The sequence below is a fragment of the Dioscorea cayenensis genome, chromosome 3 (assembly GCF_009730915.1).
Source record: "Dioscorea cayenensis subsp. rotundata cultivar TDr96_F1 chromosome 3, TDr96_F1_v2_PseudoChromosome.rev07_lg8_w22 25.fasta, whole genome shotgun sequence".
Taxonomy (NCBI): Eukaryota; Viridiplantae; Streptophyta; class Magnoliopsida; order Dioscoreales; family Dioscoreaceae; genus Dioscorea; species Dioscorea cayenensis.
In genome coordinates this window covers 1,218,952-1,246,740 of record NC_052473.1, presented here as the reverse complement: position 1 = coordinate 1,246,740, position 27,789 = coordinate 1,218,952, and the positions used below count along the sequence as shown (strand labels likewise).

Below are 27,789 nucleotides of genomic sequence, written 5' to 3'. Positions count from 1 at the left end.
GTCGGACATGTTTTGAATTTGGATGATAAACGTTTCACATACTAAGTCTTATTTTTTCTGTTGTTTTTTATCTGTCATGATTAACTGAATTTTACGTATCAAAAAATTTAGTTATTTCACAAAATTTTTAAAAAAATTAATTATTTTTTTTAAATTATCTATAATTTATATTTTCACATTTCTATTTAATTTTAACAAGAGTTTTATCGAATTTTGAGGATAATTAAAAAAAAATTATTTTATCATTATAGAAAATGACAAATAATATGAAACGTGGATTTGTTACAGGTAGAGAGTATTTAGTAGAGTCAGTGTCACTCAAAAAAAAAAAAAGCCATTTTGGTAATTTTATGATTTATTTACAACAAAGCATTTTTTTTAAAATAAAATAAAAATAAATACATAGGGAATGGAGCCGGAAAGTTTGATTATAGTCTAATTAATCATGGAGTATATTACCTAGAGTCAAATTAAGTAACACGTGGCAAAATTCCATTAGAGGTCCTTATAAACAGGTCACAAAAGAATGTCCCAATTAAGGGTGTCATTTTAGGGTCTCTCTAAAATAAGTATATATATATATATTTTTTTTTTCCAAGCGGTGGGGCCCACATCGTCCTCATCACACTCCTTTTTCTTCGCTTTGAGCACTGACCCGCTTTTTCTTCGCTGTTTTCTTTGTCTGAGAGAAGCTCCACTTCGTCTCTTTCTCTCTTGTAGAAGAGGACGGAGAAGGGGCACAAAGCTCGCGAGTGGGAGATCTTGAAGCCCAAGCGCACAGATCTCTTCTGTAGGTACGATTTCCCCCCCTCGTTCTGTGCGTTCTCACTGTCTTCTCAGCTTCAATGGCCCTTATCTCTGAGTGTTTTGTTTTCTTGGCTCATTGCTTGGTTTGAAAGGGATTTTATGGTTTTAGACGGTTGGCTTTTGTGGGGTTGTTGAGAATGAGTGCTTTTGAAGGTCAAATGGTGGAGTTTTAGAGGAAAAAGGTGCGGTTTTTTTTAGTTGTTTTTTGGGTTTGGAGCTGCATTGGAGGAACTTGGAGATTCTAGTGCTGATCTGAAGGTTTTCCCGTCTTTTTTTTTTGGATTTTGATGTTTTGAAGTGAAGCGGAGGGATCGGAGGGAGTAGACGTCAAAGGTTTTGTTTTTAGGAGCTTTTTGCTCTTTTCTCTTGCTAAAGTTTAGATTTTTTTTTTTTAAGAATTTTTTTGATCAAAAACAAAACTTGTTTATTATTTTTAATGGTGGTCAATTGATTAGCAAGTTTAGACAGTGATATGTTAAGAGTTTTTATTTTCTGTTGAAATTCAGTCACTCTTTTCAAATTTGAAATTTGTACACTATTTTAGATTGAAATTGATGCTCATTTATTATTTTTTAATGGCAGTCACTGCATGAACTCCAAATATCATGTATTAAAGTCTTCTATTTAACAAGCTTTTCTTCAGAGTAGTTTGATCAAAATTGGAGAGCTTATTTATTAGTTTTGAAGGCATTATCATATAAGGTACAGTGATGTTCAATGAAGACATTGGAGACACTGATTGTCAGCATTATGCACATGTTCTTGGTTACAACGCATAATCCTGGCTTCACTTTTTGGTGGTTGTGAGCTATAAATTGCCGATGATTTGCTTTGGGACCAGTGACTTGGAAATTGGGTTGTTGCTTCGGTCTGTGAAGGGATGGTTATCCCTGGGCAGGAGCTCACTCATACCATGCATGGTGGGTGCCACCAGAGAAGTATTGGCTGTCTGTGTGGCCCAATCTTGTCTCTCAGGCCATTATTTGATGGCATTATTGAAAGAGCTCTGATTATCACATGTTGCCTCTTCTTTTTTGACTATTACTCACTGTGTGTTTTGTCTATACTTTTAGTATGTATCAATTGGTGCTGCTAGATCTGAGTGTCTTCACCATGATATACTGCAAAAGAAATGAGTTTAATCATTGGTTTTACTTGACATATGTTGGGATTGATAATTCAAATTTACTTTGTTGTTATTTGACAACAGCCATGCATCTTATTGTTATTGTTGTTTGCTGTTTCTTTTGTCCTCATTCAGGCCATTGTATTCAGCATTATTTGGATTCAGAATGGCTGTCATGGGTGGCCAAAATCCATTATCAGCGCAAGTCAGCTGTGGTTCTTTACTCCAGCAATTGCAGGTAACTTATTTTGGTTGCGTTTTTAAAATGTTGGAATCAGACAGTATTTGATGGATGGCTATTTTTTGCAGCTAATTTGGGATGAGGTTGGTGAGAGTGATGAGGAACGTGATAACATGCTGCTTCAATTAGAGCAGGAGTGTTTGGACGTTTACAGGAGGAAGGTCGATCAAGCTTCACGGTCGAGGGCGCTCCTACTCCAGCAGTTGGCTGATTCAAAATCTGAGCTCGCAAGGCTTCTTTCAGCTCTTGGAGAAAAGACTTTTGTTGGCATTGTGAGTAGTTTATTGTTTTGCTTTTCGATAAATGCAGAACTTACATGGGTGTGATATGATTTCATTTTATGGGAGGCAATGTTATGTGGACTGCTTTCTTGTTACAAAAAGAACATTACTGCTCACTATAGAATTTCTATGCCAGATGCTCTTGTAAAATGTGTTCTTTGTGCCGACTTGAAGTATATGACTAACACTTGACAACAGTATTTTCTAATTTCTGTCTGTCTGTTTTCATTTGGAAACATTGTTGTTTTGAAGAAGAATGAATTCCTTCACTTCATCCAATTACCTAGACAAGATCACAATAGGAGAAACTAATTTCCTTTCAAATAAACTAAACTAATTTTTGCGTATATATGATCAAACAACAGAACAAATTTAGTTAGTGTTGGTGCTCATGTTTCAGTGAAAGACTGGTTGAACTGTTGCCAATTATTGCTTTTTCATGTCCCACAGCCAGAGAAATCATCTGGTACAATCAAGGAGCAATTAGCAGCAATAGCACCTGCACTTGAACAGTTATGCAACCAAAAAGACGAAAGGATAAAGGAGTTTGCAGATGTACAATCACAAATCCAGAAGATTTCTGGTGAGATCGCTGGAACCATAAAAGCCGGAGAGCATGTAAAGCCAATAGTTGATGAGGAGGATTTGTCACTTAAGAAATTAGATGAATTCCGCTCCCAACTGCAAGGACTGCAGAAGGAAAAGGTCAATCCTGAAATGCTTTTTGCCGAACACTTAAATAGTTGATGCTCTCATGCTGTTCCAATAAAAGATGTAAAATTTCCTGACGTCATAGTTGTTATCTTTGATAGAATGACAGACTCCATAAGGTTCTCGAGCTTGTTAGCAATGTGCATGATCTCTGTGCGGTCCTGGGGATGGATTTCTTTAGCACCGTCACTGAAGTTCATCCTAGCTTAGACGACTCTGCTGGTGTCCAATCCAGGAGCATCACCAATGAAACCATTTCCAAGCTTGCGGAGACAGTCGTGGAGCTAAAGGAAGACAAAAAGATGAGGCTACGAAAGGTATATTAGATCACCATTTTAGCTTTTCTATTTGATGAATAAAAGCATCAGAACTATGAATTCATAGAGAAAATAATCTATATTGTTTGAAAGCCTTCTTTCAAAATCTAGCAAACAGAAATTTTAAAATTTACCAGGCTAGCTTTTATCCTGTAAAACCATGACATTACTCATATTTAGAACAGATGCTCAAGATACAAATGTGAGATTTCTGCAACATATTTCTGTGCAAATGAAGTATGGATATGATAACTGACATTAACTTGTTTTCAGGTTCAAGAGCTAGCAGCACAACTCTATGATCTATGGAACTTGATGGATACCCCTGCGGATGAGAGGAGTTTGTTTGACCATGTCACCTGTAATATATCTGCAACAGTGAATGAGGTCATATATCCTGGAGCCCTTGCCCTTGATCTAATTGAACAGGTTAGTCTTTTAGCAGGGTTAGTAGTTAATTTTATTACATGTTCTGTTGCTTAGTGGCGACCTTTTCTTTTTTTCCCATACAACAAAGGCTGAAGTGGAAGTTGAAAGGCTAGACCAGCTTAAATTCAGCAAAATGAAGGAAATAGCTTTGAAAAAGCAGGCTGAACTTGAAGACATATATGCTCGGGCTCATGTTGAGATAGATTCAGCAGCTGCTCAAGAGAAAATAATGACACTTATTGACTCTGGGAATGTTGAGCCTGCAGAATTACTGGCTAACATGGATAATCAGATATTAAAAGCTAAAGAAGAAGCTCTAAGTAGAAAGGACATACTCGAAAAAGTTGAGAAGTGGATGTCGGCATGTGAAGAAGAGAGCTGGCTTGAAGATTACAATCGGGTAATTAATCACTTACATTCTTCAGGACAAGTGTTCTTTAAAATTCTAGACAAGATTCAATACCCCATCTATATCTAGAATTTATATAGCACTGCATGAATACTTTCTTTTCATTTTTCTTATTTCCACTTCATTTATATAACTATAGCCTATAGGCAAGTAATCAGGAAAGTCAGATAAAATGCTTTTATTCAACTTCCATGCACGAAACCAGTTGCTCATTTAGTAGTTTATTTCATCTATCATGTTTGAAAAATATAATATTTACATAATAGGCTTTCCAAACCAGTGATTAAATTGAAATTAACTACCAACTTTATGAGTTTTCTTACTGTGGTACCAATCCGTCTAATTCAAGCTTTAATATTTCAGGATGACAATAGGTATAACTCAAGCAGAGGTGCACACTTGAACCTGAAGCGTGCTGAGAAGGCCCGTATTCTAGTAAACAAAATTCCAGGTATCATTGAGCATGCCATCAACTAATTTGAATCTCTTTCTTTTCCATCTTCTACATATTTTCAGAATGACAAAGGACCAAATTTTGTAGCGTAAGTTGCTCTTACTGTGTTTAGACATGAAGTTGCATCAAATAATGAATGCACCAATTGATATCATTAACAATCAAGTTATGTTTCTTTCACAGCCCTTGTCGATACTTTAGTGGCTAAGACCCGGTCATGGGAAGAGGATCATGGCATGACATTTGCATACGACGGTGTTCCTCTCCTTGCAATGCTAGATGAATATGCGATGCTCAGACAGGACAGAGAGGAAGAGAAAAGAAGAATGAGGGTAATCATGAGTAATAAAATCATATGGTCCTCCTTCATCAGTTTTTTTTCTACTGCTTATGATCATACAATCATGTTTCAGGATCAAAAGCGATTCCACGACCAAACAAGCACAGAGCAAGAAGCAATGTTTGGTGCAAGGCCAAGTCCTAATCGTCCACTTGGTTCGAAGAAGGTTGTGGGTCCTCGAGTGAATGGAGCCGGGTCAAATGGGACTCCGACTCGGAGATTATCCTTGAACAATGGCCCTCGGTCTGGAAGCAAGGACAGCGGGAAGAGAGACAGTGCCCGTGCCTCCGCTCCGGCGAACTATGTTGCCATTTCCAAAGAGGATGCAGCTTCTCATGTATCTGCCACTGATCCTACTCCTGCTTCTCCTTGAGAACAACCCTGTGAGACATTGTTAGAGCCTTTGTTTGACATATTTATATATATATTTGAGAATGCATTGTAGTTGTTACTAGTATCATAAACTGGATCAGCCTTGTGTTACTGCTTACCAACTTCTTGTAACTTTATTTTTATTTTTTGTGGTCTTAATGGAGGTACATTTTGGTTTTCTGATCCTATAAATTAAATAATTTCTAAACATGGATGAGTATGGTTTTTTTTTTTTAATTGTTGGAATTAATTTAGTTCTTTGTGTCATTATTATTAATCATTTTTTTTAATGTTTGATTCTCTGAAGTTCCAGTTTGAGAGAATTTTGAACTGAGTCATTTTTTTTTTCACTTTAAAAATTCAGTTTTATTAACCCCAAAAAAGTAAAGTAATTATTAATCCTTAGGAAAAGAAATTTCTTCTCTTATGGTCCCATAGATTAATTAGTAAATTGATTAATTTTTCATATTTTATCTCATTTTTGAGAATGGGAACTCAGTGGTTCTTACGCGTTTGAGAAAATTCAAGGTCGAGTCTCCCAACTCTCAAATATACAGTGAGTTTTTAGACTCTCAAATACAAGTTCTTTGGGAGAGGAACAGAGGTTCTTAAGTTATCATAACTGATGTATTTTTACATTTACTTAATTTTTGACATCCCTCAAATATCTTCAGAAAATAAAATATTTTTTTATTTAATTTAAATTTAAAATTTCATAGATAGAAAGCAACTTATCCAGACATAAGAGAAGACAAACTATTTACAGGGTCTAGTAAATAATTAAGCTTGGATTTTATTAATAAGCCCTTAAAAAGGGTGACTATTACTTACCCAATCCCTCGGTTTGGCAAATTTATATATAGACCCTTCTGAAGTTTTTATTTACTTACCACCCCTTGTATCCTTATATAATTAATTATCTCATTGGAAACCAGCAAAACACTCTTCTTTACTTCTTCTTCTTCATCTTCTCTTCTTTGATTCGCGGTGAGGATCGGAGATGGCGAGTGAGCCGGAGCCGGCGAAGCTGCTGCTTCCCTACCTGCAAAGAGCCGATGAACTCCAGAAGCATGAGCCCCTTGTCGCTTACTATTGTGAGATCCTTTGTTGGTTTTCATCTTGCCGATCTTTGAAACCCTAACCCTAGGTTTTGATTTTGATTTTGATTTTGATTGTGATTTGTAGGTCGGTTATACGCCATGGAGAAGGGGCTGAAGATCCCGCAGAAGGAGCGGACCAAGACCACCAACGCGCTCCTCATCTCCCTCATGAGCCAACTTGAAAAGGTTTCCATATGACTCTTTTGTTTGATTTTGAGTTGCTTTTTGTTTCTTAAATTTGGGAATCTTTTTTTTTTTCTTCCATGAATGAGCTTTAATTCTGTTAGATTGAATGTATGTGAAATCATGTCATCTTTGGATTACATCTTTTGTGAATTCAATGTATTTGAGCATAATGGAATTTATTGATAGATCCTTATTTTTTTTTCTTTTACTTTTTGTTTTTCCTAATCTAATAACTGAATTGGTTGTTGGATAATTTAGTATTACTAGGGTTTTTGTTAAATCTTTAGCACAAAAAGATTTTTTTTCCACAAGTACATTGCTCTAAGATGATGCTGTTTCAATATTTGGATCCATAGCCATTTGCAACATTAGACATGCTTAATTTGATGTAGAATGGAAAATGTTTGGTTAGGACAGTTTAGGTACTTGTGTGCGACGTTACTTGAATGTAGACACCGTTGTTCATTTAATTTTGTACTCCTGAAACACTAGGTTCGATTCCAGTGGATGTGGTGTATTTTCAACTTATCTTGTTATCTTTTGGGATGATCATTCATTGGGTGAAATTTGTTAAACTTCTGCAGGATAAGAAATCACTAACATTAGGGCCTGATGACAATCTTTATGTGGAGGGATTTGCTGCAAATGTGTTTGCTAAGGCAGATAAACAGGATCGTGCAGGACGTGCTGACTTGTAAGGCTTCTCTTGCCTGGTTTTATAATGAATCATTATTTTTTTATAACAGAAGGAAAATTTTTAAGCTGTTGAACTGTGCTTTTTACAGGAATACTGCAAAAACCTTCTATGCTGCAAGTATTTTTTATGAGATTCTGTCTCAGTTTGGTGAATTGCAGCCTGATGTGAGTTCGTAGCTGTTTTTTTTTTTTCTTTTGGATTTATTTGTTCCCTCATACATGAAGATAGCCAAGTTGGCTTACAATTGGAACTTCTTACCCTTGTACAGATTGAGCAGAAGCAGAAGTATGCTATTTGGAAGGCTGCAGACATAAGGAAAGCTTTGAAAGAAGGACGGAAACCTGAACCTGGCCCTCCTGGAGGTGATAAAGATCTTTCAGTTGATCCGAGTTCCCCAAGCAACACATATGTATGTTTCTTAAGTGAATTATTTATTTTGCTATTGGTTTAAATGTAGTTATAAATTAACATTCTATTTGCCATCAAGTTTGTTTTCGACTTCTGCTGAACCTATTCCATATTTCAGATTTATGAGCTTATATATTTGTCTCCTATGGAATTAATATGACAATGCATCCGTAAAGAAAGAAAGTTTGTGGATTTTGTAGAAACATTAAGCTCTACTCATCATTTATCCACAAAGATACTAGGATGAAAAAAAAGAACCTAACATGGGATAAACACTTGAGTTCTGACTGAAAATTGTTTACCAAGTTTTATGTGGTGGTATATGATAATATATAATTGCATTTCTTGCATATAATGATCAATGATCATCAAGATGTTAACCTAAACTTATTCGGTGTTTGGAAGCTGAAAATTTGAATATGTTTTCTGTATTCATGAAGATGATTGCTGGACGAAAAAAAAAGAACCTAACATGTGATAAACACTTGAGTTCTGACTGAAAATTGTTTACCAAGTTTTATGTGGTGGTATATGATAATATAATTGCATTTCATGCATGTAATGATCAATGATCATCAAGACGTTAACCTAAACCTATTCGGTGTTTGGAAGCTGAAAATTTGAATATGTTTTCTGTATTCATGAAGATGATTGCTCACTTGTGATGAGTGAATGCTATTTTGTATTGCTTGATTTTTTTACAAAATGGAATAGCAATATCACAAGAATTTACTGTACTTTTTTCGCTGGCCAGAATGTCAACCAAAGTGAGAGCTTTTCTGCGGGCCAACCAGCCACTCAAGCCTCATCTCATTATGTATGTAATATTTATTTATGATGAAAACTCAAATTTGCTGAATTCTTGAATCCTTATACAATTTTTTTTTCATTTTCTTCTCAGGACATGGGTCGAAGTGAAAGCTTTCAACCTAGCTTTTCAGGTGCTGATACATCATCCCAACATTCCCACGATCTTGGTCGGACTAAAAGCTTTCAAGACGGCTACCCAGGCGCTGACATATCATCCCAACATTCCCACGATCTTGGTCGGACTAAAAGCTTTCAAGACGGCTACCCAGGTGCTGACATATCATCCCAACCTTCCGAAAATATAAACCCGTATGCCCCTCCAATGACACCTAGCCCACATTCCTCCTACCCCAGCCATGACTATCCTCCTACTGAGTACAACCAGTTTCCACCAGACAACCGACATGAAATTTCAGGTTACCCTCAGAACTATCATCACCAGCAGTCATATTCCAATGAACAATCACAAATGCCCCAAAACTATCACGCCCATGATAACACTGGTCAATCGTACTCGTACCCTAATTTCCAGTCCTACCCCGGCTTTAACGAAACTTCCTTCCCGACGGTTCCAACACACCAGCCTTATTATCAAAGCCCTGATCCGGCCTCATCACAACAATCATCTCCCGCCGCTCCAAGCTACCCGTCAACTGTCCAGTATGATTCAGGAAGTGGTAGCAAGAAGCATGCTGGTACCGGCTCATCGGGCCCGCCTGCATCTAGCTACACTTACGACAGTAATTATCATCCGCCGATTGAAAAAGTGTCGGAGGCTCACAAAGCCGCAAGGTTTGCTGTTGGCGCACTTGCATTTGATGATGTGTCTGTTGCTGTGGATTATCTACGCCGATCTCTTGAGCTTCTTACCAATCCTTCAGCCGAAACCCATCAATAATGCGGCGACGATGATTTCACACCGTTTCTGTTTTACTCGTCACTGTACAGGAGCTTGTTTTCTTTGCCCATACTTGTTTACATGCATGATTAAGTTTGCTTAGATAACACAAAGAAGAACAATTACTGGAGATGTTGGGCCACATTACTTGCTTGCAAGATTGCAACTTTTTCTTATTAGTTTTCCAGACAGGTTGATGTTTATTCATTGGAAGATCATTGATTTTTCTTTGTTTTTTGTTTTTTTAAATAAACCTGCAGAGGAGCTTATTATGTATGGTTTTAAATAAAGTATGATTGCTGCTTGATTGGTTTCCATTAGCTAGTTATTAAATATTGGTTCTTGATTGATTGTTCTGTGTATTAATGTTTTGGAGAAAGGTTTAGCCAAAGTTGTGTGTATTAATAAGCAAATAACAACAATAATACTCTTGATTCATTCCACCCCGAAGAATTAATTCTTTTATCTTCCTTGCCGAAAATATAATTGAAATATTATATTTTAAAAGTGAATTTTAGAATGAAAATTCAGAAGTCCTTTGTTAATTTCTCTTAAATATTAAGCCTTTTAAATTTGTTTTGGAAAATGCACCAGCTGCACCACTAATTTTTTTTTACATTGATTTTGACCAAAAAAAACAATGTTAGCACGTGCGAATGATGGCATGGTCTTCTAGAAAAGTGTGTGAAGATTATGTACACGTGTGTACATGTCAGTGAGTCAGTAATGGTACTTTGAAGAAACCCTAAATCCAACGGTTGATTTCACCCCATTTAAGTTTTCTAAAGCCTCCAAAAGTTGACACGTGCTACACTTTTGTCATTTTCCAAACTTGGTTTTTGGGTAAAGAGACCCAAAAGGGACCCTTGAAAACAAAACTCTCACCAAAAATATTAATTATATACAATGGCTATTGGTATTTATGTGAATAATTGTTATTAGTTATTTTAATTACTGAATTAGAAATTTTATTTATTTTAGTTTTTAAATTAAAATAAGAGCTAAAAGCATCACAATTGACAACCTCACCGTGAATCCTTATCAATTTTTAAAAAAATATAAAATAAATATATTTGTAATTTAACAACTCCTCCGTTTAATTAATAATATTTTGATCTACTGATGTTAGTATCTGTTTTTTATATAGAATATTAATCTTTTTATTAAAAAAAATGAATTAAAATTCTATCTTATGCTAAATAAAAATACAAATATGTTGAAAGTATGAATTTCGGTATACCTCCTGCATCCACATATGCTTTTTCCATGCTGAGTTATATAAAAAAAAATCCTTTATTTAATAATATAAAAAAAACTCACTATGTTATAAAGTCAGACATAGCATAATTAATGCAGACCGTGTCACAGTCAAGAATCACATGACTATTTTTGTGCTCGCGTAACTCCCTAAACTCACCCTAAAAACTAACCCATTCTCAAAGAGTGCAGCAAAATGACCTATAAGTCCCTGATATTAAAATAACATGCAAAACCTTGTTAATTTGTTTGCCTTAACTTATTCAAAGTCTTATTTTATAAAATATATCTATCAGAAATTACAATTAATTTAAAATTTTCATTTTACCTTCATTAATATATTTTCTTTGGTTTAGAGATATGAAAATAATGCAGTAATTTAATTGTCTAAAATTTTAATTAAATTATAAGTATTTTTCAAAGGGACAATAAGGTCTTTTTACACAGAGACTCTCTGCCATTTTTGTCTTTTACCTTTCCCAAAGCATGCTCTTGTATTATTTTCCTTCCTCTTTCTTTCTCTTTGGCTTCTCAGTGGTGGTTGAGGTAGTGGTAGCCATGGCATCTGGTTTGTTTGGTTACCATGGTGGTGTTGCCATTGTTGTTGTTCTTGTTGCATTAATATCTTCTTCTTGTGGTGTTATTATGGGTAGTGCACAAGGGGTTCATCATCTTGTTGGTGGTGGCCATGGCTGGGATGCTTCAACCTCTGATCTTCAAGCTTGGTCATCTCAAAAAGTCTTCAGAGTTGGAGACAATATTTGTAAGAAAAATTTCCTTTCTTAATATTTCATTTTGTACTTATTTTTTGGGAAATTATAAGAGTATTTTGTTCTGTTTTACCTGTTGACATACATATATATTGATCTGAAAGACATCCAAAGTGTTTTTGAAACAGAGAAGTTGTTGTGGTTGGATGGGATGATCTTGATTTGAAACCTTTATTTATTCATTTATTTATTTATTTATTGTTAAACAACCAAGCTCAAAAAAACAGTTTCATGTTGTGATTTTTTATATGCTGATGTTTAGAATATTGAATGAATGTAACATTGAAGAACTTGGTAAAAACTAATTTTCGCTTTGTTTCATGGGTTTCTTTTGTAGCAATTATTGACCATTTTCTTTGAGAGAAATTTCTGTTGTCTGTTTATGTGATGTTGTTTGCTGCTGTAGTCTTTATTGTTGAAGTAGTGATCTTGCATTTGAATCAGGATATCTTTTCAATGCAGCACTTCCACACATGAGTATATAATTAATGTTCATGTTGATCCTTGAATTTAAAAAACAAAAGAAAAAAAAAATCTCATTGTTCATAGAATTGAGCAATATATTCTTTAAACTGCACAAACATGTATTTTGGTTCTCGAACAACACAAGTATGTGCTGTAATGACTCCACCCAACTTGAAACTGAGTATTATGTATTAACATTGAGGGATAAAACAGAGATGAAGATGTATAGTATGGGTAAAACAATGCTGAAGCTTCAGTTCAGAATGCATAAGCTGGTTTTTTTTTTTTCGTATCTTCACTCTGGTTCATGACAGATCAAACTAAGTTTAAAACTCAAAACTGATATTCTATGTACATACACATGTTTTTCATTGAGGAAATGAAGATGCATAATATAGGTAAAAAGAACAATGCTGAGACTTAATTTTGAAGTGACTCTAGTCATTGAATAAAAACATTCAAACAGAGTGTCATGCATGCACACACACACATTGTTCATTGAATTAAAAATTTAAAAGAATACTGAGACTCCCATCTCAATGACAGGGTTCGCATACTCAAGGGAGAAGGACAGCATTGTGGAGCTAGGGAGCAGGATGGAGTTCGAGTCATGCGACATCAAGAATCCGATCAGAATGTACACAAGTGGGTTTGATAAAGTGGTCCTTGAAGGGGAAGGGGCAAGGTTCTTTGTGAGCAGCAAATTTGATAACTGCAGGAATGGTCTGAAACTCCATGTCAATGTGATGCCTCATAATCAAGATGACAACAATAAGGCGATGGAAATGCCGAGTTACTTTGCTTCGGCTTTGGCTGCAGGGCCACAGCCCTCTAGCTCTCCTCCTCCCATTGTTGTTGCTGCTGGTGCTTCACTATGGGCTTGGATTGGCATTGCTGCATGCTTCATGGCATTCTAAATGTTTTGTTAGATTTCTTAGTTTTAGTTGCAGTTTGCATTTCTTTGACTTGGTTTCTATGTGAACTTTCCTTGCTGTTTCTCAAGCTTTGCAAGGTTTTATCTTATGATAATAAACGTTTTAGTATTTAATTTTTGTGCTTATTTTTCATGATTTTTTTGGGGGTTAAGATTTATATTTATTTTGATGTTAATTTTGTGAATGTAATGACTTGACTTTATTGAGAAGAATTGCCCTCTATATATAGGAAGGCTACAAGTCATAACAGGAATTGCACGAATTACATAATATGAAAACAAATCACAAAAGAATTAAACTAGGAGAAAATTACATAATTAATATGGAAGAAACTATATATAAAAAAAATACATAACACGGAAGGAACTAAAAAAAAGAAAACTATATAAGAAAGTTCTAACAATAGGAAAAGATAAATAAGGATACTCTAGTATGTGCTTAGTTTGTTCATAATAAGGATACTCTACTATATAAGAAGTTCTGATACTCCCCTCAGGCTGGAGTATATAGGTCCATCATGCTTAGCTTGGAAGAAAGAGTAGCCAAATGGAAACACTGAAGAGCCTTAGCAAAGATGTCTGCCAATTGATTTTCAGTAGTCAAATGAGGAGTAGAAATTTGTCCACGAAGAACAACATCCCTAACAAAGTGACAATATCAACTTGTATGTGCTTAGTTTGTTCATGAAAAGCTAGATTATTTGCAAGAAAGGTAGCTGCTTAATTAGCACAATACTTAAGAATATGCCTCTTAACTTGTGCTCCATGGTCTTTAAGTAAAGATTCCACCCATAAAAGTTCACAAGCATTTTGAGTCATAGCTTTGTATTATGATTCAACACTAGATCGAGAACATTTTGCTTTTTTACTTAGCCAAGTGACTAGGTTCCCACCAACAAAGACACAAAAACCAGCAGTAGACCTTCTATCTTCAGGAGAATCGACATAATTTGAATTTGAGAACCAATGAATTTGAAGTTGGCTAATATTTTGAAAAACAAGTCCTTTTTCTAAAGATAACTTGAGATATCTCAAAATATAACATGAAGCTTCTCAATAAACTTGTTGTGGCCAATCCATAAATTGACTTACCTTCCTAACAAAAAAAAAATAAAAAATAAAAAAAAACAAAAAATAAATCTAACCGGTTACTGTTAAGTAAAGAAGTTTTCCAACCAAGGCTCCATATCGTCAAGTATCTTGGAAGGGTGCAATGTATGGATCATCAAGACACCTATGGATTCATGGCCGGACAGAGGAAGGCTTATAGCCACACATTCCAGCTTCACACACAGAAGATCCATAACATAATTTCTTTGGGAAAGTATAACCCTATTAGGTATGTGAGTAACCTTCATGCCAAGAAAATAATTAAGCCCACCTAAGCCTTTTGTCACAATTGGAACTCCAGAAATTTCTTGGTATATGCTATTCCTAGTTTGTTAGTACTAGTCAAGAGAATATCATCTACATATACAATAAGAATCACAGATCTAGAGTTATGTATAACAAATATCGAGTGATTAGCAAAAGATCTGCAAAAACCATAGCTTTGAATAGCTAAGCTAAACTTACCGAACCATGCACGAGGCCTTTGCTTAAGACCATAAATTGCTTTCCGCAATGTGCATACTTTGTGGCTATTTTCCCTTCCAGTGATAAATCCAGGAGGTTGATGCATGTATACCTCCTCAGTAAGATCTCCATATAAAAAGATATTTTTAATAGGTATAATACCCGAATTGGTCCCTCTACTTTTCTCTCTATTCCCTTTTGGTCTCTCTACTCAGAAATGCTCCAAACTAGTCTCTCTACTTTTGAAAATGGCCCACTTAGTTCATCTACTCTTAGTCTCTTCCCAACTAGTCCCTCTACTCTTAAAAATACATGGACTAGTTGCCCCATTTTCAAGCATAGAGGGACTAAGTGAGCCCATTTTCAAGTGTAGAGGGACTAGTTGGGAGCATTTCTGAGTAAAAAAACTAAAAGGGAAGAGAGAGAAAGTAGAAGGACTAATTCGGGTATTATACCTTTCTAATATCTAGTTGATGAAGCGACCACCAAGAGCTAACAACAATAGAGATCAAAATCCGTACTGATTGAGACGAGCAACAAGAGAGAAAGTTTTGAAATAATCAAGTCCATATGTTTGTGTGTAGCTTTTAGCCACAAGACGCGCTTTAAAACGTTCAACATATCCATTAGATAAGTATTTGATAGTGAATACCTAATAGAAAAATCATAGTCATCTACTCTACACAAGTGTACGTGCCGATCAAGTAATAAAGTATGCTAAAAAGCAAGGTTATCGGTCCACAGGGGACTTGAGAGTACTAGTACTGAATCTAAATCTGACAATTAACCTAATCAAAACTGTGGAGTCTAAATGCAAAATAAGAAGTAAGAATCGAAAACACTAATAAAAAATATGGTTAAACAAGTATGAAGAAAATGTGTCAGGGCATAGACTTCCCCTAAGGTTTGTTAAGTCCTAGACAATGGTTATATAAATTCTTGCAATCAAATAGGACAGAGAGAGTTTCTCAAACATATGATCCCCTTTCTTAAGGTGAATAGTAATTAGTCTCATAGGGTACTAAGATAAACAACTCTATGACCGTAATACACTATATGGACTTTTTCTAAAATAAGCAAGTTTTAAAATATATACAACTTTCCTCTTGAAGTAATTGCCCCTAATCCCATATGATGTAAAATTGGAATCTCTTCCTGAAGCTGCTCTCTACGATTGCATTAAGAACGAAATTCTATGCTAACTCACTTGGAAGGATCATGGGAGGAGAAATCTCAACTCAAAAATACCCTATCTTTAGGCGAACTCGTGATCCCCTTTAATTGTGGTTTGTCTATACTAGGTGGATCTCACAATTCATCACATAATTACATCAAGCTTGGATTCTCGGCTCTCGCTACAATAGAATCAAAGGCAATAGAAAACACAATTGAATTCAACAATAAAAGATTGCATTTAATAAATTAATATAAAATCATTCAAGATCCACAACCAATGTCAATCAAAATATAAACCCTAGGTTCCATCTTCGACTAAACACCAACAAGTTAGTTCTCCATTAGAGGAGAACATTCATATAATCAAAAAGAGATAAGATAAATAAATGAAAACATGAAAACCCATTTTTCTCTTTGCCCCTTGAGAAACTGATGAACTCCCCTCCTATCTTCCACATGAACGCCGCCAAGGATGCTCCTCGACCACTCCAATAGTGTCCTAGATGGTGGGTGAGCCTCTTATCCTAGTTGGATTGCCGTAGAAGACTTGGAGAAGTTCTCCCTCTTTCTCCCTTTGATTGACTGTCAAGAGATTGCCCAAAAACCCTCAATAGAATCTTTTATACCTAACCACTTATGGGTTCCCTACGGGAGCAAGAAAAGGATCGTAAGGAGCTAGAGATGATGAGTCGCGTACCTTACGTGCATCTTACGCACGTAAGCTCCACATGTAAGGCCTTATGTGTTGATATTACAGTCCAGCTTACAGCCATAAGTGCTGAATTGTAACCTTCTCTGAATGGTGCTTGCGACCCCCTTATGGGGATGAACTATTCCCTATAAATTTCTCTAGATGACCCTTACGGACAGGCTTACGGGGGTAAGTCCTGCCTGTAAACCCCTTTGAATAATCATTATGCTCGTCCTTACGGGCATAAGTATGCCAACAAGGTTCTTTAGATGAGGCTTACTGCCGTAAGGTGACCATAAGGTGTTCTGTTTGACCCGTTCCTAGCTGTTGATGTCGAGAGAACTCCATCTTTTTTCATTTTGGCTTTGAATTGTTTTTTATTTGTTCTATCTTCTCATTATACGCTGCCTGTCACCTGAAATCACAATTTACACTATATTTAACATTATATTCCAAATAAACACCTTAATACATGCCAAATGAGTGTATAAAACAATATAAAATCATGTGCAATTATACACTTATTAATACCCAGTGACAACCAACAACCTCGGCAACCAGATGTGCATCAACTAGCTCCCAAGTACCTCGTGATTGAAGAGCAGACATCTCTTCCTGCATAGCAGACTTCCAAGTAGGAGACTCTAAAGCCTCCACATGAGATCGAGGAACAGGGATAGTATTAAGAAAAAGAGCAATCAGTCGTGTTAAAAACCTCAAATGAGATAAGGACATATAATTAGATAAAGGATATCTAGTAGAGAGACGTGTTTAGTGGGGATATAGATATCAACTAAGGCAAAGATGATGTTGATGGAAGTGGTGTTAGGGTCAGGAAACTAAGAGATATGTAATTGAATATCCTCAGTTAAATTTTGTTGAAGATCTGTTCAAGTATTAGAATAATAAGCAACATTCTCAAATATAATTACATTAATCGGCAATTTGAGACAATGAAGTTTAATGGGAGTTTTAATGTTTTCATTTACTTTTTCCGTCTTAATTGGATTGTATGATTGTTCTCCATTAATGCAAAACTAAACTCTAGGCATATATAGGTAGAACCTAGGGGTTTTTTTTTTATGACATTGGTTGTAGACATGCGATTTTGTATCGATTTTTATGTTGCAATATTATACTTTTGAATTCAATTGTGTGTTTTCTTGTATTGAACTCTATCGTAGAGAGAGTTGAGAGTTTCATGACTAATATACATGAGTAACGTATCGAGAGATCCACCGTGTTTTTCTTCTATTGATACATCACTCATGTACATCATTCATGAAACTCTCAGCTCTCTCTACTATATAGTTCAAGACAAGAAAAACACCTAATTGAATTTAAAGCATGATATTGCAATAGAAAAATTGATACAAAATTAAATGTCTATAATCAATGTCATTAAAAAAAGTAAACCCTTCCCTTTGCTTGGCCACCAAAAGATCCCCCAAAAACCCTCACTCAAATATTTTATGCCTAACCCCTTAAGGGCCACTTATGGGCATAAGAATGAGGCCATAAGGAGTTGGAGGTGAGGAGTCAGGTGTCTTACGTGCATCTTTTGGGCATAAGCTCCGCTTGTAAGGTCTTTTGTCTGGGTGTTATGGTCTAGTTTAAGACTGTAAGCATTGGACCGTAGGCTTCTCCTTCTAGTGCTCGTGACCTCCCTTACGGGCATACTTTTTGTTTGGGTCTTTCTTTCTCATTTTGCTTCGAAATTGTTTTTATTGGCTTTCTCATGCCTATTATGCTTTGCCCGCGACCTAGAATTAATTTTTCACTATATTAAGTACTACCTTCCAAATAAATACTAAATATATACCAATTAAATGTAGAAAATAATACGAAAATATGTTCAGTTATATACTCATGCAGCATATAAAAATCTTTTCATGCCTTCAATCCATGACATTTTCTAAATTTATTTATTTATTTTTTTAAAATTTTGGGGAGTTTGTAGTTTGTGGGTTTGGCATGACCAACTAAAATCCCAACCAAATGTCATAACAAATTAAACAAAGTCAAATTTCTAGTTAATGTTTAAAATATTTGACTAGTTAAACGGCAATAAAATTGCGATTATATGGGGAAGGATTTTGATGACCCGCATAAGTAGGGGCTTCTAGCTAGTTCCAAGTGACTAATGTTTGTCGCAGTTATCACTTGAAGTGGGTTTGCCATGGATGGTGGGATGGTGGTAATAGCCCATAAACGTCTCTTCATGCCTCCAATCCAAGACATTTTTTAAATTTATTTACTTATTTTTAAAAAATTTTTTTGATGAGTTTTTAGCTGGTGGTGGGTTTGGCACGGCCAAATAAAAACAATGGCAAAGAAAAAAAAGTATGGCATAACATTTGGCATGACCAACTAAAATTCATTATAAAAGCTTGAGTGTAGATGATTTGCAATGTTGTCATGACTAGAAGGTTGTACTGAATGCCATGTTAAAAGACATTATCTAATAACATGCCAAAAGTATGGTGCCAAATTATGTCATGCCAATGTTGCGCCAAATTAGCAGTGTTAAATGTCAGGCCAAACTATGTTGTACCAAAATTCATGTTCTTTGTCACAATATATGTCACGGATTTGATAGTTAAATATTTCATTTTGGAAATTTATCATAATGTTCGGCACCATGCGTTGCTTTTATACTAAATTCTGAGGCAAATTTGACTCAATTTATTCCTTTCCTGCCAAATAGAGCAACAAATTTGTAATGATCTTATTTTGCTCTGCCAAATTGCTATTTTTCTTGTTATGAATGTGAGGATTTAAAACAACTGGATTTTACTGTAATTACTTACATCTCCTCCTTTTTATTTTATTTTCTTGATCATATCTAATGCTTAACAATATATTATTTTTTTAAAAAAATCACATAAACAGAAGAGTATAAAAGGGTCATCTTAACACCATTATAAAAGAACCTCCTTCACAAGTCCATCAGTGAATTTCTGTGTTAAGCCCAGGATTGAATCAACTTATACTTGCATCATGCAAGGCAACACAGATTAATCACATTTTTCTTCAGCATGAACATGCATGCATCTTTTTCAAGGTTGTGTTTCATACCAAACAAAGATATTGAAACACTAGACAAGTACATATCCTAAACCTACTGGACATAAATGACAATGTGAGTCAGGGTGTGCTTTGTTAATACAGGGATCCACCACCCTAACTTCTCCATAATTGTAGTTAGAGAGAAGGATTAACTTAGAATATATAAGGTTAGGGAGATTGGCTCTTACAGACAATGTGGGACTATGGACCTGAGCCACTGCGTCCCAACACCCCCTGGGCCCACAGCGGATGTGGGACCCAAGATCCTAGTCACGGTCGATCGGAACAGTAGCTCTAATACCATGTTAATGTTAGGTGGAAAAGATTAATCAATTTTTCATTACGCAAAACCTACAATGTACAAGGTATATATAGATACACAGTTATATAAATAAGGTAGCTATATAAATATAGATATACAGCTGTATACACAGCTGTATTCCCTAACACCCCCTCCCCCCCCCACAAACATGTTGTGCCAGAATGCCCGTGTCTGAGATTTAGTAAACAGATCCATGAGTCGACGCTCGGAAGGAACAAGCGGGAGCGGAATGCCTTTCTTTGATCTGATCACGCAAGAAGAAAGCATCAACACCAATATGCTTGGAGAGGGAATGTTTGACAGGATTCAAAGTGATCTGAATAGCACCGGTGTTGTCACAATGTAGAGGAGTAGGAGAATGCGAGACAACACCAAGATCATGCAAAAGCCAACGCAACCAAACAATCTCCTCGCGAGTAGTAGCCATAGCGCGAGCTACGCTTGATGCTAGAGCCAGAAACACCGGTTGCTTCTTAGACTTCCAAGCAATGAGAGAAGAGCCCAAGAACAAAGCGAAGCCCGATGTGAGCAGCGATCGGGATCGGATCACTAGCCCAAGTAGCATCGAGATAAGAGCGAAGCTCCAGGAACTGTCTGAGAGAAAAGAAGGCCTCGAGACGAGTCGCCCGAAGATAGCAAAAGCCTTAAAAAAGATGGGCATAGTGAGCGAGTAGGTGCACTAACAAACGCGACTCAAAACATGCACGACATAAGCAATGTCCGGGACGAGTGAGGGTAAGATAGACCCGGACTCCCAACCAAGTGGCGATAGCGTGTCGGATCGGATAAGGGAGTCCCCTCATCGACGACTGCAATCGAAGATGTAGCTCCATAGGAGTGGTTACAACACAAGAGTCAGAGAGAGCTGCCCGTGCGAGGATATCAGATGTGTAACATCTTTGGGACAATCGAAAACCCGGTAGAAGTAGAAGTGACCTCAATGCCCAAAAAAATAGCTCAATCGACCAAGATCGGTCATACGGAAATGTTGCTTTGAAGGTGATGCTGACAAAAATCCACATGAGCGGGATCATCACCGGTGATGATCATATCATCCACATAAAGCAACAACAAAGTCCGACCACGGAGGAAGAGTGCACAAACAAAGCGGGATCATGCGGACTAGGTCGAAAACCGGCAGCAACCACAGTGAGGCCCTGAAGCGCTCAAACCAGGCCCAAGGGAGCTGTTTGAGACCATAGAAAAGCCTCCAAGGCGACATACCAAACCGAAGGAGAAGAAAAAAACCAAGGGAGGAAGCATGTAAACCTCCTGCTGAAGATCCCAGATGAAGAAAAGCATTCTTCACATCAAAGTCGAAAAGAGGGACCATCGTCGAACAACATTTCTGACAATGAGAGCTCGAATGGTAGTCATATGAGCGACGGGAGCAAAAGTCTCATCATAATCTCGTCTCTGCTCCTGCTGAAAACCAAGAGCCACAAGGCGAGCCTTGTACCGCTCTGAGAACCGCCGAGGCGAGTCTTGACTTTATAGACCCACTTGCGTGTAATGGGAATAGCACCGGGAGGAAGGGGGAACCAAATCCCATGTAGAGGTGCTCGAGCGCCTCAACTCGATGGAGACATAGCGACTTGCCACTCGGGTATTTTGACAGACCTCTCGGTAAGAAGATGGCTCGGAGGGCCATTGGAGGGAGAAATAGGTAGGTCAAGAAGTCGAGAGGCAAGATTAAGGCGATCGGGGGATGACGATCACGAAGAGGATAGCGGCGATGCGTGGGGGATCATCCGCAGGGAACACATCAGAGGAAGCCGTTGGCGCCAGGGGTGATTGCTCAGGAAGAGGAGGAGCGGGAATAGAAACATGGGACGGGAGGGTCAACAATCAGCGATAAAAACGGATGGAGGAGAGGATGGATGAGATACAGGTGGAGGTGGGGACAGAGGAGGTGGTGAGGACACAATGAGAAACTGAACATCGGTCGATGTAGTAGAGGAGTGAGAAGAAGAGGAAGGGGAAGGGACAAAGAAAAGACGATCCTCAATAAAAGAGACATCACGCGAGATACTGAGGCGACGTGTAACAGGATCATAACACCGATAGCCTTTGTGCTCAGGACTATAACCAAGGAAGACACAAGGAACAGACTGAGCAGAAAGTCTAGTCCGCTCTCGAGGCATAAGGAGGACATAACACAAACAACCAAACACACGAAGATGAGAATAACGTGGTGGACTGGAGAAAAAACATTCCCCTGGACTACAACCCTGAAGAAAGGAAGAGGGTTGAAGATTGATGAGGGTAAACATCGGTGAGAGACAAATCTCATTTCAAAAGTGAGGGGGAACATGGGAGGCAATGAGAAGAGTACGAGCGGTTTCAAGAATATGACGATGTTTCCTTTTAGCATTGCCATTCTGAGCATGGGCACCGTGGACAAGAGAGGCGAGGAAGAGTGCCATGGGAGGCAAGAACCTCCACGAAACTCATGAGAAAGATATTCCCCTCCTGAATCGGAACGGAAAGTACGAATGGTGGCAGAAAATTGGAGTACGCACTCATATTAGAGAAATCAATATAAACTTTTAAAAACCTCGGAATGAGAACGCATAAAATAAATCCAAGTGTAACGAGAGAAATCATCAACAAAAATAACATAATAACGATATCCACCTTTGGAAACAAACGGGGCACGACCCCAAACATCCGAATGAACTAATTCAAACGGAGAGCCAGACCTAGACATACTCGAAGGATACGGGAGTTGTAGCTGTTTGCCAAGCTTACAACCCGAACAAGAATGAGAATTATCAACTAAAACATGACCTAAAACGCCCTGATGAATAAGAGAAGACCGACGAGAACCACTAGGATGGCCAAAGCCCGATGATGCCACCGATGGAAATGAGCAGTGAGAAAAACAATAAATAGAGAGTCATTGGTAATGTAGAAGAGGATGGAAGACGTAAGATGATCGAGCACATACACCCCACTATGGCGATGGGCGCTCAATGAGGGTCCCTCAGTAAGAGCGATCCCGCATACGACAACCAAACTCATCAAAAATAACAAGATAGCCAAGAGAGCGAGTTGGCTAGCGTAAATAAGGTTCATGGAGAGCTGTGGTACAAAGGCAACATCAGGAATATGAAAATGAGTGGTATGTAAGAGGCCACGACTAGGGACAGGGAGTATCGTGCCATTAGCAATAATGACACGAAGATCGGAAGAAAAAGGGTGAAGAGAGTGAATGTGGGTAGCATCATAGGTCATATGAAAAGAAGCTCCGAGTCAAGTAACCAAGAGGATGAAGAAATACCAGCAAAGGGCAGAGGCGGATCGATGGGTGAGTGGAGACGTCGGAGGCATCTCGAGTGAGTCCTGAAGTGAAGAAGGAGATATCTCGACTCCCGGAAAGTCTCTGAATAAGTTCTTTACACTCGCCGCAGACAACGGACCACTTTGAGTAGGCGAGGGTGGGGTGGGGTCGTGTGCGCTCAGTGTTGTCATCCCGAGGCCAGCTGGAGCTTGTGACACTCGAGCTGCAATATGGCCGAGGAGCATGGCGTATGACACCGGACCCGACCGTCCCGAGGAGGTGCACTAGAAACTTGTCCACGAGGACCGAGATAGAGGGACGGACGAGTGCTAAGACCAGGAGGCAGTGATCAAAGGAGCAATGGCCAGCCTTTGGGTTCTGCTCGAGGATCGGCAAGAGCAGAGTGAGGAGCGGGCAGGTGGTGGAACCACATCTAAGGACCGAAGACGAGTCTCCTCAGCAAGCACATATGGCATAGTATCACTAGCAGACGGAGGTGTAACCCGGTGCAGTAGCTGAGCCCGAACGGGCTCGAACTCAGGGCGAAGATGCATGAGAAACTCATAAATGAGAAGATAATCACGATCCTGAGCAATGGCAAGACACTGGCGCAGTGTCGGGAGAAAGAGAGGGTGTCATCTCATCACACCGACGCCATAAATCACCGAAAGCACGGCAAAGAAATCCGAGAGCGGGGACGTCTCACACGCGATAGGTAGATGTGAGAGTGCAGCAAAGGAGTAGCGCAACGCTCTGATGGAAGGAAGATAGAGTGCTTGTAGATGATCCCAAATCGCCTTGGTCAGAGAAAGATCACAAAGCAGACCAAGCGAATAGGAAGCTCAGCGGGATCGATGATGATAGCAATGGTACGAGAGCATCATCCTCGAGTCCACTTGAGCAAGTCGATGAGACGTGGAAGAGGACGGCGTTGGTAGCATGAGACGAAGAGGAGCCGTAAGAGGCGGCACTAGAAGAAAGCGAGGCGGGACGGGTACCATCAACATGACCCCAAAGATTAAGTCCGCTGGAAGGAGCACTGCGTAAAGTGGACGACCATGCTTTATAATTCTTGCCATTAAGCATGACGTCCGTCTTTTGCAGATAAGAAACCTGGGTAGAGGTCATGGAAAACACGCCGCGGGCTGAGGGCGGCGCGGTGGCCAAGGGCAACACGAGCGTGAGCGAGGGCCGAGGACGGCGCGGGCGGCGTGGGGGAGCACTGCCTGGGACTCTCGCTGGGACGCGTTGGGGACGTGTCTGTGGCGCTGGGCGCGCGTGGTGGCGGGGCGGCCGAGGCGCGACGGGCGGCCTTGCTGAGGATGCTGTTGCAGGCGCTAGGCGGCGAGCGCCCTGGGCAGCCGGGGCGGAGGCCGAGGGTGGGCGCAGGCCGCCGAGGTCGGGAGGCGGGCGGCGCGCTGTAGAGGCCGAGGGGCGCAGGGCGAGAGAGGCCGAGGGCGCGCTGCGCGCGGTGCCGATGGCGCTGCGGCGGCGTTAGGGGCGCTGTCACGGCGCAGGCTCGTCGAGGACGCCGCTGCGGCGATCGAGAGCAGCACACGCGGATCGAGGACGGCACGCGGAAAAATTAGGTTTAGAAAACCTCTCTGATACCATGTTAGGTGGAAAAGATTAATCAATTTTTCATTACGCAAAAACCTAAAATGTACAAGGTATATATAGATACACAGTTATATAAATAAGGTAGCTATACAAATATAGATATACAGCTATATACACAGCTGTATTCCCTAACAGTTAATACAGAGACCCACCACCCTAACTTCTCCATAACTGCAGTTAGAGAGAAGGATTGACTTAGGATATATAAGGTTAGGAAGATTGGCTCTCACAAGTGATGTGGGACTATAGACCTGAGCCACTGCGTCCCAACACCCCCTTGGTCCCACAGCGGATGTGGGACCCAAGATCCTAGTCACGGTCGATCAGAACAGTAGCTCTAATACCCTGTTAATACAGGGACCCACCACCTTAACTTCTCCATAACTGCAGTTAGAGAAGGATTGGCTTATGATATATAAGGCTAGGGAGATTGGCTCTCACAGGCGATGTGGGACTATGGACCTGAGCCACTGCGTCCCAACATGCTTAACCCTCATCCACACAATATCTAGGCTTTGATCTCTTACAAAATTCATCTACATTAAACTTGTTAAATAAAAAGCACAATGTTCCAATTAATAGAAAATATTAAGCTAATACATGATAATATATAAGCCATGATGATTTCATATATGCTGATATATTGCAATTTTGGAAGTAGTTCCATTCCTTGGTCTATAAATAGGCATCAAGAAACTCAAACATTGCACACAATTGAGAAAATCAAAGTGACAAGAAATCAATCAGGGAAATATTCATGATGAACGTTGAAGAGGTTCTACACATGGTTGGTGGTGCAGGAGAGACAGGCTATGCCTTAAACTCAAAGCTTCAAGTACTACTTAAGAGTGTTAATATTTGTGTTTCCATCAATTTCATCCATGCTTGCATGCATGCACGTGCATGATTTTATTTATTTATTTTTAGGAGAAAGCCATAACAAGAACAAAGGACATAATGGAGAAAGCTTTGAAGAACATCAATGGAGAACTTGTCTCTAAGGGCTTGGTTGTGGCTGATTTGGGGTGTTCTTCAGGGCCCAATGCATTCCTTGTGATATCTCAGATAATTGGTGTAGCAATGAAGGGATGTCAAAATGCAAAGGAGATAATGTTTTTGTTGAATGATTTACCAGGGAATGACTTCAATGCAATATTCCAATCACTGTCTTTGATTGAGAAGAAGGTTAAAGAATAGAATGGGGATCAAGTGTTGCCTTATTATGTTGCTGGTGTTCATGGTTCCTTTTATGGAAGACTCTTTCTTCGCAATAGTCTTCATTTTGTTCACTCTTCTTATATTCTCATGTGGCTCTCTCAGGTATATATATATATATATATATATATATAGTATCATATTTGTTGATTTATAAGATTAATTATATATTAATGTGTATGTAGGTTCCGCTAGGAATTGAGAATGGTGGAGTTAATATTAACAAAGGGAACATATACATCTCAAGAACAAGTCCTCCAATCGTATCAAGGTTATATTTAGAGCAATTCAAGAGAGGTTTCTTGAGCTTCCTCCAGTTTCGTTCTCAAGAAATTGTCAATGGAGGACAAATGGTTTTGTCCTTTGTGGGCAGGAAAAGTTCTGATCCATCTAAAGCTGAACTTTGCCAATTTAATGATTTGGTAGCCGATGCACTCAACTCCATGGTTTAAGAGGTATAACACAACATATTTTTTTTTTTTTGGAAAAGGGCGATAAGCACCTGTCTCTATGACGCGTGAGTTGATTGCGATATCACCCGTAAGTTAATTCCTCCAATAAAGATTTGAACCCACACCACTCCGCACGCCAAATGAAACACTTTATTTTGGTGCCGCTAACCACTTAAATCAAGTGGCTTTGGCATAACACAACACATATCAATTGACATTCTATTTTGTTGATTTAATTTAGTTTAGATGAATTGAATTTAGGGACTGTTGGAAGAAGAGAAGGTGAACACATTCAACATGCCATTGTATGCTGCATCACAAGAAGAAGTGCAACAAGTAATACAAAGTGAAGGATCATTCCACATTGAACAAATGCAAATCCTTGAATCAAACTGGGACCCATTTGATGACTCAGATGATGATCAAGTCTTTCATAATGTGAAGAGTAGACACAATGTGGCCAAGTGTATGAGAGCAGTGTATGAACCATTACTTGTTGGGTACTTTGGGCAGCAAGCCATTGATGATCAAGTGTTTACAAGGATTGGTCACAATGTGGCCATGCATCCCCTCAAAGAGAAAACCAAGAACATTGTCTTCAGCTTGGCTTTGAAGGCAAAGGATCTCAACTAATAATTAATTCTTCAAAGGGCATCCATTAGTGCTATAGTTATCATTTAAAATAAATGGCATCTTGTAATGATACAAATTTTCTTGTTTGTATTGTAATTTGTTATGCCTAATGGAATAAATGAAGTTACACTGTAAAGATGTCCTAAGGTGACTTCGTCTTATCCTTTGCTTGACTTAATCTCTTATGTTAGCGCTAAAATACATTAATGCCCAGATTGTTTATGTTACGAGTTGGCATTATTTATCAAGTAATTAATTAAACAAATTTAATAGTGTGAATGACAAAGTTTTCCCCTACGATTATATATTTGAAGAACCATATTGGGTGAAGCTATTTATGAAGACTTGGTTGGATCTATAGATGAGTTAAATATCGCTCAAATCTATCTATGGAGAGGTGATTTATGCATTCTGAGAATTATTTATGGAGATTACTGTTTGATTAAGAAATATATGAGGTAGGGAGTTATATTTGGAGATGGCAATGAGAGTTGATTGAAGGCTATATTTGTTTTGATATAAATAAGGTGAGTGCCAAATTAAGATGAAGAATTAAAATTGATTAAATATTATATTAGTTTATTGATGATTAATTGAGTTTTTGTTTGGTATTATTGAAAAACACCAAGATTGGATGTGCAATTGAAGACCAAGTTTGGATTCACAGCGAGTGGGGTGGTGAGCACAAATTATTGGCAAGTTGACCAAGATCATTGGGTGATTCAACTATGTTTGACTCGA

At 38.3% G+C, this 27,789-nt stretch overlaps 4 protein-coding genes across 5 annotated transcripts; all 4 read left to right on the top strand.

Annotated features, from left to right (window-relative positions):
• Positions 1-651: 651 nt before the first annotated feature.
• On the top strand, positions 652-5,667 carry LOC120253533 (65-kDa microtubule-associated protein 1-like). Its single transcript, XM_039261868.1, has 10 exons — positions 652-794; positions 2,069-2,171; positions 2,243-2,446; positions 2,906-3,160; positions 3,268-3,483; positions 3,757-3,912; positions 4,001-4,312; positions 4,685-4,772; positions 4,959-5,107; positions 5,189-5,667. Exons 2-10 carry the CDS (start codon positions 2,100-2,102, stop codon positions 5,486-5,488), a joined length of 1,752 nt encoding a protein of 583 aa, XP_039117802.1. The 5' UTR covers positions 652-794; positions 2,069-2,099; the 3' UTR covers positions 5,489-5,667.
• Positions 5,668-6,423: 756 nt separating this feature from the next.
• Positions 6,424-9,793, top strand: LOC120257384 (protein HOMOLOG OF MAMMALIAN LYST-INTERACTING PROTEIN 5). Of its 2 annotated transcripts, XM_039264865.1 has the most exons (8): positions 6,424-6,581; positions 6,673-6,773; positions 7,358-7,467; positions 7,559-7,634; positions 7,739-7,879; positions 8,633-8,695; positions 8,780-8,888; positions 8,958-9,793. In XM_039264865.1, the coding sequence occupies exons 1-8, from the start codon at positions 6,488-6,490 to the stop codon at positions 9,584-9,586; spliced, it is 1,323 nt and encodes a 440-aa protein (XP_039120799.1). In that variant the 5' UTR covers positions 6,424-6,487; the 3' UTR covers positions 9,587-9,793. The 2 variants fall into 2 exon arrangements, with proteins under 2 accessions (XP_039120799.1, XP_039120793.1); XM_039264859.1 differs by having other exon boundaries at positions 8,780-9,793.
• Positions 9,794-11,343: 1,550 nt separating this feature from the next.
• LOC120283508 (mavicyanin-like) lies at positions 11,344-13,126 on the top strand. The gene is made up of 2 exons (XM_039290208.1): positions 11,344-11,606; positions 12,625-13,126. The coding sequence occupies exons 1-2, from the start codon at positions 11,402-11,404 to the stop codon at positions 12,993-12,995; spliced, it is 576 nt and encodes a 191-aa protein (XP_039146142.1). The 5' UTR covers positions 11,344-11,401; the 3' UTR covers positions 12,996-13,126.
• Positions 13,127-25,505: 12,379 nt separating this feature from the next.
• LOC120255176 (salicylate carboxymethyltransferase-like) lies at positions 25,506-27,048 on the top strand. The gene is made up of 5 exons (XM_039263075.1): positions 25,506-25,583; positions 25,676-25,801; positions 25,946-26,068; positions 26,149-26,385; positions 26,677-27,048. Exons 1-5 carry the CDS (start codon positions 25,506-25,508, stop codon positions 27,046-27,048), a joined length of 936 nt encoding a protein of 311 aa, XP_039119009.1.
• Positions 27,049-27,789: the final 741 nt, after the last annotated feature.